Source organism: Drosophila ficusphila, unplaced genomic scaffold (assembly GCF_018152265.1).
Source record: "Drosophila ficusphila isolate 14025-0441.05 unplaced genomic scaffold, ASM1815226v1 contig_414, whole genome shotgun sequence".
NCBI classification, from domain to species: domain Eukaryota; kingdom Metazoa; phylum Arthropoda; class Insecta; order Diptera; family Drosophilidae; genus Drosophila; species Drosophila ficusphila.
The window spans coordinates 13,830,923-13,840,445 of NW_025064328.1; the positions used below are offsets into that span (position 1 = coordinate 13,830,923).

Genomic DNA, 9,523 nt, shown 5'->3' on the forward strand with positions numbered 1-9,523 from the left:
CTTATCCATCGTTATCGAATTCTGCTTCAAATCGATACTTCGATCGTTGCGCGGTTTTTTCAAATTCTCAATAGCAGCGAACGGTGTTGTATTTTGCATACGTATTTAAAAACTCTGTAAAAACGGAGCTTGTTCGAATAAATTAATTTTTTGCAACAATATTGGCAATGTGCATAATTAAGCATGTGCAAAAATCGCAGGAAAGACTCTGCAAAGATTAGCATTATAAATATTCGCGACATTTGGCAACGAGTTATTTACATAGGAGATTGATAACCACCTAATTAAGTCCAGCAAAATGGAAATCACCGCGGTGGTTGCTACCAATGCAAAGCTGGACCATTGTGTAATGGAAACCATATCCATCCGTGGCTAATTTTGCATTCATAATGACGTCGGTATATCACTTTGGATGCAAGGCGGCAGAGCCAAATTGCTTAGCTAATTGTGCACCAAACATAGTCCAGTCTTCCTGGGATTCGCATCTCGCCTGACCCAGCCCCACCCAAGTGCCAAAAAGACAACTATTTGGCCTAGTACTCAGCCCAGTCCGAGCCTCTTAGGCCAGATAGTTCCGCCTAGATTAGCCAAGCTAATAGATATTTATGTCTGTACCAACACCTACCCGGCCACGGCCTGCAGCCAGTGGTTTTTGCTTCGCTTCGGCTTGGTTTGCCACATCCCAGAGCGCGCCAGATACTCCGCAACCCATTCATATTGACAAGCACCTGGCTGGCGGCGTTCAGTCTTCTTTCGAGCGTCGCAGCGGGCACATCGATTTGATCCCCCACTTTCTGAACACGATTCGAGCGATTCAGTCCGATCCGAACAACTAAAGTCTCGCATTTATTCGCGTGCGCGAGTGTCGAGTTTGATACAAATATTGCAAGTGTTTTAAGTGAGGAGGAGAATCCGAAACTCTCGAGGTAATTGAAACACTTGACTGGGCCAGATACAAATGCTCGCTGCGGACCAACCTGCAGTCCGACATCTTCTCGACAAGATCGGCCAGCAATTCTGTACTTGACTGCCTCATTGTATTCGGGCAATTAGGCTGCAATTCGGGGCATTTACCTGCCCAGCGAAGCATTTAATTGGGGATTATAAAGCATGCCCCTCCAGATCCGTATCGTGGCGTAATCAAGTAGATGCCCTACTCAGTCTGCGTCCAAGATACGCTCGTGAACCCCCGTCTGTGTCAGGGTCGTGTCATGACCTGTTGCAGGGGCTGGCAGAAAGCCAAAGCTGATGTTTTGATATTTTCCATTTCGAACGCCTTGGTTTCGTGTGGCCCTTTGCCGAAATACATATTCGAGCCTCGGCCTGAACCTCAGAGTTAATTTTATGTGTCTGGGCTTCATCTCATTTGTATCGAAGCCGATCCAATACAAAAGATATTTACATATCGAGGGGCTTTTTTCTGTATCTTTCGTGAGGCTGCTCGACCAAAGGCCGAAACGGGCAATGGAATGGAAAAATTGCTCAACATTTAAAATTTGTTCGATTTCATGGTTTAATGTCTCAGCCTCAAGTGGCTTTCTTAATGATCCTCCACGCAGACGCAGTCGCAGCCGCAGCTCTTCTCCGTCTTACATCACTCGTAGTAGCCTTAGAAAAGGGGTCAGTGAGTCCGTCAGTCGGCAGTCAGTCAATCACAAACCGCCAGTGCAATGGCTTTATAAACTGCAGACATATTGGGGGCTTCACTTTGCATTGGAAAACTTTAATGGCCCCCATCATCGTTAGTCGCAATCGCGTTGCGAATACTACTTCTGATCAGAAATGGCTGTGTGTAGGCAAGAGGAACACACCATCGATAAACACAGCTACATTCAGGCTAATTAAAGATTCGAATATGTTTCTACTTACAACTGCCATACCGGTTTGGGCTCTAATAAAACTCTGACAAAACGGAGGAGGGGATCGGATAGCTGAAATTAAAGAGTCTTGTCGTTTTGAAAAGGGTCATTTGCTTGTTGCGCAACATTTGGATAGCTTTAAGAAAACAATTGCAAGTTGTGAGTACGTTAAAAAAGATAGATAGATACATTCAGTTGTTATCAGCACTCGCTTAGTTCCCCTCAGCTTTCTCCTCCTCCGTCTTTAAACGGATCAAGTTCGTTGGGCAAGTCTTTCGTTTGCACTCAACCAAATGAAGCTTCGTTGTTTTAGGTTCAGTTGCTCAGTTTCGACGGAGCAGAGTGTGTCTTATGCTTATGGCTTCGGGTTTGACAACTTCGCCGACCCGGCTCTCAAAATTTGGCTCAACGTATGTATTCCAATGCTTGCATAAGTGCAAGCGATCTGAGCTTGTTTCTCGGCCAGCGGCGCCTCTCTTGCCTGTTCACACATTCGGCGGACGCGTTTTAATTGGTCATAAAGCCCGAAACTGGGGCTAAGTAACTAGCCCCTAACGGCTGTGGCCGAGAGATGAAGGAGAACCGCAGTTGGCCCAGCGAAACCTCCTCGGCCAGATTGGAGCTTGTAGTTCAAGGTGCGCTTGAAGCTGGAGCTGCAGCGTCATGCTTCCTTGCAATTCGTCTTCGCCGGCGGAGGTAAACACTCTCGCGCCACCTCGAATGGCGATACTGTAATGGATACGGCTGTGCTGGGTAGTGGGTAAACAAATCCGTCCGCTCAGTCTTGCGCGAAATGTCATGACATGGCCAAAGTGCAAGGCACAGCCGCAGGCCGCGCCAGACTGCAGATGTGGCCAAGTGTAACGCAGCTGCAATTGAAGCCATGCAGATTGGGCAACTGGCAACAATCGGGTTGCAACTTGCAACAATCCCCCAGCCGAGCAGGCCGAGGGGGCGACTCGAAGGCAGCCTGGCACGCTAGACGGGTTCGATTCCAGCTCCCCGCCGTTGCATAATCCAGCAAAGAAATGCGAATCCGCAGGCGCAATCGAAAATCCAAATAGAAACCGAAAGTCCAGCTGGAACCAGTTTGCGGCGGGTTGCAGCTCGCTGGCTCCCAACTTGGACTCCAGATGTGGCAAGAGGGGCACGCGTAGAATGAGCCCCAGTTTTTCCAGCCCGCTTGCGCCACTCGTTGCAAATCACTAGTTTTTCCTTTGACTGGTTTCGCTTTCCCGGAATGCTTTGCGCCACCGCGTTTCCATTCTCGTTCGATCGGACTTGTGCTAACTGCTGTCCTTCTGCCCTCCCCACTTCCCCACAGCCAAGATGACGGTGGACCTATCGCCCGTGCAGGAGTACTACAAGGACAAGACGATCTTCATCACCGGGGCGTCCGGGTTCATGGGCAAGGTGCTGCTGGAGAAGCTGCTCTACTCCTGCCACTCGCTCAAGGAGGTGATCATCATCTGCCGGCCGAAGCGCGGCAAGGCACCCGAGACGCGGCTGGAGGAGATGTTCAAGCTGCCCATCTTCCAGCGCATCAAGGACGAGCGACCGGAGATGCTCAAGAAGGTGACCATCTACCAGGGCGACGTGACCTTTGACCGTGAGTATTCCTCAGCTCCACCCGTTCACAGCCCTTATGGCCCTCCCTCCGATTCCACTTCCGATTCCAATTCCGATTGCGATTCCAGAGCTGGGCCTCAGCGGCGAGAGCCTCAAGCACGTGACCGAGAGCACCAACATCGTGTTCCACATGGCGGCCACCCTCAAGCTGGAGGGCAACCTCCGGGACGCCATCGACATGAACCTGCTGGGCACCCGGCGCGCCCTCAACGTGGCCAAGGAGATGAAGCAGCTGGAGGCCTTCATCCACCTGTCGACGGCCTTCTGCAACTGCGACCAGGAGGTGATGTACGAGAAGGTGTACGAGTTCCCGCACAAGCCCGAGGACCTCATGCGCCTGGCCGAGTGGATGGACGTGAAGACCCTGGACGCGATCACCCCGGACCTGCTGAAGCCGCACCCGAACACCTACACCTACTCGAAGCGGCTGGCGGAGCTGCTGGTGCGCGACCACTACGAGTCCATGCCCGTCATCATCGCCCGTCCCAGCATCGGTAAGTGACCCTTGACTGCCCCCCACCCCACTGGAGAGCCGTTGCTGGCTATCTTTCGAGCGGGAGTTTATCCCCCGTCTCGCCCGCGGCTTGCTTGCTTAATGGTCGAAACGGAGCCTGCAATTGCCGCCAGTCCCCTGCTAACTAATCACGCGCCTCTGCCTCTGCCTCTGCCTCCGCTCCACCTGCTCCTCCGCTCCGCCTCCACCTCCACCTCAGCTTATCTCGCCTGTGCCCGTGTCTATGCTTATTATTTATTTCTTTTTCGGCCACCTGGCGACTCTTGACTGCCTCCGCCGAACTGTACGATTTGTCTGCGCTGGCAGTCAATTAAACTTTTCTATTAGCAATTTTGGCCAACCTGAGGGGTCGTTATTTATGGGAAATAGAGAAACTCTGAGCTGTCGGGCGAAACCCGTTCGCGTGGCTTGATGCAGATCTGCAAAATACTGCCTTGGGTAATTTAATGGTGGGGTATAGTGTTTCCTAAGAGTTATAATCTATATGATAGGAAAACAATTCTTTGTGGGAAACCTGCTCTTAAAAGGGCGGTCTGTGATTGAGTCTTGGTTTAATGAGAAAATAGTGAAGACTGAATAAAGATTACGCTACTTTAGATGACAATTTATTTATGAAATTAAACTAAAAATTATAGTTAACAAATATTTAGTTAGTGTTACCTGTTTTGATTTTCCTAAAGGGTTGAACAATTTGAAAGCAGTAAAACTAAGTTAATTCGGAGAGCCAATTGGGTCGTGATTAGGCATTTCCGCTGACTGCTTCCTCCGAAGTCCGAACTAATGGTGGGTTAGCTGATTGGGGGAATCGCGGGATCAGGGCAGCGGTGACCCCCTAGTTGGGCAAACAACCAATAAATACTGTCAATAGCGACGGTTGCCGCTAACTAGCGAGCAAAGTTCTCGCAGTTCGCGGTTTCAGCAGATGGTGATGGGCTGCTTGGGTGTAGCTTTTGGCTTCTTGCCGCCTTTCGCTAATTCGTCAAGTGTTTTTCGCTTTCGTGTGTTTTCCCGACATCGCCACCGGTTCGATCTCGCGTCCGCCTCCCCGGGGCGGAACCACCCGCTTGCCACCCGCCTCTCCGCTGCCGCGCTTCCTAATCCGAACACCGCACATGACCACAGCAGCAGCCGCAGCCACAGCCACAGCCATTCAGATCCGCCAAGCTGCCGCCGCCACAACAACCTCAGCGTGTGGCATAAAACACTGCTTAAACAAACAACCAACCACATCTGCCACTGCACACAAACGCCGTCGTCATTGACCAACAAGTTCAGTGAGCATGCAATAGAAAAACAGAAGAAGACCGCCTCTCCAACCCGCCCCCGCTTTCCCCGCCTTCGCCGCAATCGCAATCTGCATAGCAACCGCATCCGCATCTGCTTGGTCCTCATCCTGACCCCCGGCACGGGGCAGGAGCACTCCGATCTGAACACCACTCCCGCCCGCCCAGTGTCGCCGTCGGCGTACGAGCCCGTTCCGGGATGGGTGGACAACCTGAACGGACCCACCGGCCTGATGGTGGGCGCCGGCAAGGGCGTCATCCGCTCGATGCTGATCGACACGCGCCACCTGTCCGAGGTGATCCCGGTGGACTACGCCATCAACGGGCTCTGCGTGATCCCCTACCAGTTCGCGCAGCACGCGGAGCGGCCGACGGAGGTGCCGGTGTACAACATCACGTGCGCCGACCACCGCAAGATGCAGTGGGGCGAGGTGATCGAGATGAGCAAGGAGATCGGCTACCGGTACCCGATGGAGGCGGGCCTCTGGTACCCGGACGGGTGCATCACCACCAACCGGCTGCACCACAGCATCAACGTGGTGCTCTTCCACTGGCTGCCCGCCTACTTCATCGACTTCGTCCTGCTGCTGCTCGGCCAGAAGCGCTTGTAAGTGTCATCGAGTGGCGCCGAGGCAGTGAGGCACAGCTCCTGACCGTTTCTCCCTAGCATGATCCGCGTGCAGAACCGCATCTCCGTGGGCCTCGAGGTGCTGCAGTTCTTCACGATGCGCGCCTGGTTCTTCCGCTCGGACGCCTACTCCTCGCTGTGGGACATCCTGAACGCGGCGGACAGGAAAAAGTACGTAGAGCGCGAGTGCGTTTCCGTTGACTGCTGACTGAATTCGAACCGCTGCTCCCCAAGCTTCAACATGGACATGGACCCCGTGGAGACCGTCCCGATGTACATCGAGTCGTGTGTCCAGGGCGGCCGCCAGTACCTGATGAAGGAGTCCCCCGACAGCCTGCCGCGCGCCCGTCTCCAGTTGAAGCTGTAAGCGAGCGCCGCCCGGCTCCCGATCCCCGATTCCCAAACTCTGATCCCTGATCCGAGCTCTGAGCACCCGTTCCCTTCCGTTCCGTTCTAGCATGTACATCTTGGACCGCGCGTGCAAGACGCTCATCGTGGGCTTGCTGTGCTACTGGACCTACGGATTGGTGGCCCGTCTGCTGGGCGTATGAGGTGCCGGCGACCGGTCATCTCCAATTCATTCGCGCGCTCTTCTTAATCAATCTCCGCTTAGGTTCGCTTTGGGGCACAACTCCGGGGCACCTCTTCGAGTGAGGCCCCGGACTGGTTTTCATTCCTAGTTTAAGTCCATTTTACGACCATTATTTACGTGAGAATAAAGTCCGTGTACCGAGCTTATGTGTCTGTGCTTCAGTGTCCAAGTGTTGATCCAGTGCAGAGGACAACCGCTCGCGAGACAACACGAACAACACACACAGACCCGCACACACACTGATCTCATCCCCCTCCCCTTCCCCTTACACCGGGGAGAACACCAGAACTACTCTAAGTGCGCACACTCATCCTCGACTAAGACCTAATCCACTCACACCACACCTCACCACACCACACCACACCGCACCAAACCGCATTACACCAAACCACATTACACTAAACCACACACACATTAACACACCTATGTAAATCGGCTGCGGTGATCATCAACCTGGGATCGTGGTACGTAGACTGGTTCCAGCTGGAGCGCGAGCCCTAGTAATCTCTCTTCTTCCCGCCCTCTAGTCTCCCCGGCTGCCTACGAGCCGCTGCCCGGATGGGTGGACAACCTGAACGGACCCACCGGCCTGATGATCGGCTGCGGCAAGGGCGTCATCCGGTCCGTGCTGGTCAACCAGAAGAACAAGGCCGAGGTGATACCCGTGGACTACGCCATCAACGGGCTGCTCGTCATCCCCTACGAGTTCAACAAGCAGGCCAAGCGCCCGGCCAACGTGCCCGTGTACAACATCACGAACGCGGACCACCGCAAGATGCCCATGGGCACCGTGGTCGAGATGAGCAAGCGCATCAACAAGCAGGTCCCGTTCAACGCCGGCCTCTGGTACCCGGACCCCTGCGTGACCACCAACCACTACTACCACAGCTTCAACGTGGCCCTGTTCCACTGGCTGCCCGCCTACTTCCTGGACTTCCTCATGCTGATCCTTGGCCAGAAGCGATTGTGAGTAGTGCAGCCGCGCCTAATTGAATGCCCTTCCAATTAACCCTTCCAATGTCCGCAGCATGCTGAGGGTGCAGGAGAAGATCTCCACTGGGCTGGGGGTCCTGCAGTTCTTCACGCTGAACGCCTGGTGCTTCCGGTCCGACAACTACGCCTCGCTCTGGGACAAGCTCAACGAGGAGGACAAGGCGATGTAAGTGCGCCTGGACTCGCTTCAGACAGGCAGGTGTGTAATCCGTGCTTCCTTGCAGCTTCAACATGAACATGAACACCACGGACACCGAGGAGGAGTACATGATCGAGTGCGCCAAGGGCGCGCGCAAGTTTATTCTCAAAGAGAAGGACGAGGACATTCCCAGGGCCCGCGTGCACATGAAGATGTGAGTTCGAGAAGGGACCGGCAATCAGCCATCTAATCAATGGTCAATCCTTTATTCCAGCCAATGGGTCGTGGACGTCGTGTGCAAGACGCTCATCGTGGGTCTGTTCCTCTACTACCTCCTCAAGTGGACGGGGGTGCTGGCCCTGTTCTGAGCTCCCAGTTCCAGTTCACGGCGGACTCGCACTGGTTTGGTGGTCACAGGCATTTAGTTAATCCTAGCTTAGTTTTAGTTACGCATATTCGAGGTTTTGAATCCAAATAAAAAACGATCATAGGTTGCTGAACACATGACACATGTCTCCACCCCCCGTGTTTCTCTCCCCGAATCCTCCCCTTCATTGCAAAGTGAGCCCGCTCACCTCACCTGTTGTTTGTTCCCGCAGTCACTCCAGCTGTCGCTGAGCCCCTGCCGGGATGGGTGGACAACATGAACGGACCCACGGGTGTCCTCATTGGCGCCGGCAAGGGCGTCATCCGCTCCATGATCTGCAACGGCGAGCTGAAGTCCGAAGTCATTCCCGTGGACATCGCCATCAACGGCTTGATTCTGCTGCCGTACCACAACAGCCTGGCCGAGAAGAGGTGAGTCGTCCGGGGTTGGCCAACCACACAGCGAACTGCATGCATTGCCTTCCCTGCAGACCGCTCCAGATACCAGTGTACAACCTGACCGTGGACGACGCCAAGAAGCGCACCTGGAAGTGGATAATGGACGTGGGCCGCGACCTGGGCATCAAGTACCCCTTCGAGGTGGGGCTCTGGTATCCCGACGGCAACATGACCTCCAGCAAATTCTACCACACCATCTGCACCATCCTGTTCATGTGGCTGCCGGCGTACCTCATCGACTTCCTGCTCCTGGTCTTCGGACAGCGTCGCTTGTATGAGTCCAGCTTAAAGTTGCCTGGGTTCACTTGGTGGTCAATGTGTTTTGTCTCGTTCCAGCATGATCCGGGTACAAACGAAGATCGCCGTGGGCCTGGAGGTGCTGCAGTTCTTCACCACGCGGAGCTGGGACTTCAAGTCGACGCACTTTGAGCAGATCTACAAGGAACTGGGCGAAACAGACCGAGTGATGTGAGTATCACGTACTCGCACTCAATTGCTTCATGAAAACACTTTGCTCTGAACAGATTCAAGATCAATACCAACGATGTGGACGACCATGAGTACATGAAGGTCAGCATTTTGGGGGGCCGTCAGTATGTTATGAAGGAACCTTTGACGAGTTTGCCCAAGTCCCGCATACAGTTGAGATTGTACGTCGTCTCTGGCCACCGCCTATTGCTCTTAACCCCTGCTTTTCCATTCCAGCATGTATGTTTTGGACCGCATTTGCAAAACCCTAATCCTCTCAGGCCTTCTGTATTGGACTTCTCACAAGTTGGGAGTAATCGATTTGGTCAGAAACGGAATTCTGACCAGCAAATGAAACTTCACTCTTTTTGGGATAAGATTCAAGTTTTTCGTACCTAAATGTTCAAGTGCCTTTTAAAAGGTTTATGTAAGTCAGTTCAAAAATATTCAGGTGTTTTGAAATCGTTGGTTTGTTTCGACAAGCCGTGTTGTTTGTAAAATAAACGAAGTTTTAATATCGCACCCTCGAGTTTTCTTTCTGTAACGAAAAACCACGGTGGATACGTATTGGACTGTCTAATACAAAAAATAAC

General features: G+C 53.1%; 2 protein-coding genes across 2 annotated transcripts; both read left to right on the forward strand.

Moving 5' to 3' along the window:
- Positions 1-752: 752 nt before the first annotated feature.
- On the forward strand, positions 753-8,144 carry LOC108090717 (putative fatty acyl-CoA reductase CG5065). Its single transcript, XM_017189519.2, has 7 exons — positions 753-926; positions 3,184-3,468; positions 3,557-3,982; positions 7,033-7,471; positions 7,533-7,664; positions 7,723-7,851; positions 7,912-8,144. The coding sequence occupies exons 2-7, from the start codon at positions 3,189-3,191 to the stop codon at positions 8,003-8,005; spliced, it is 1,500 nt and encodes a 499-aa protein (XP_017045008.1). The 5' UTR covers positions 753-926; positions 3,184-3,188; the 3' UTR covers positions 8,006-8,144.
- A 91-nt stretch (positions 8,145-8,235) lies between these two features.
- Positions 8,236-9,452, forward strand: LOC108090643 (putative fatty acyl-CoA reductase CG5065). The gene is made up of 5 exons (XM_017189421.2): positions 8,236-8,435; positions 8,495-8,734; positions 8,799-8,930; positions 8,987-9,112; positions 9,168-9,452. The coding sequence occupies exons 1-5, from the start codon at positions 8,281-8,283 to the stop codon at positions 9,283-9,285; spliced, it is 771 nt and encodes a 256-aa protein (XP_017044910.2). The 5' UTR covers positions 8,236-8,280; the 3' UTR covers positions 9,286-9,452.
- Positions 9,453-9,523: the final 71 nt, after the last annotated feature.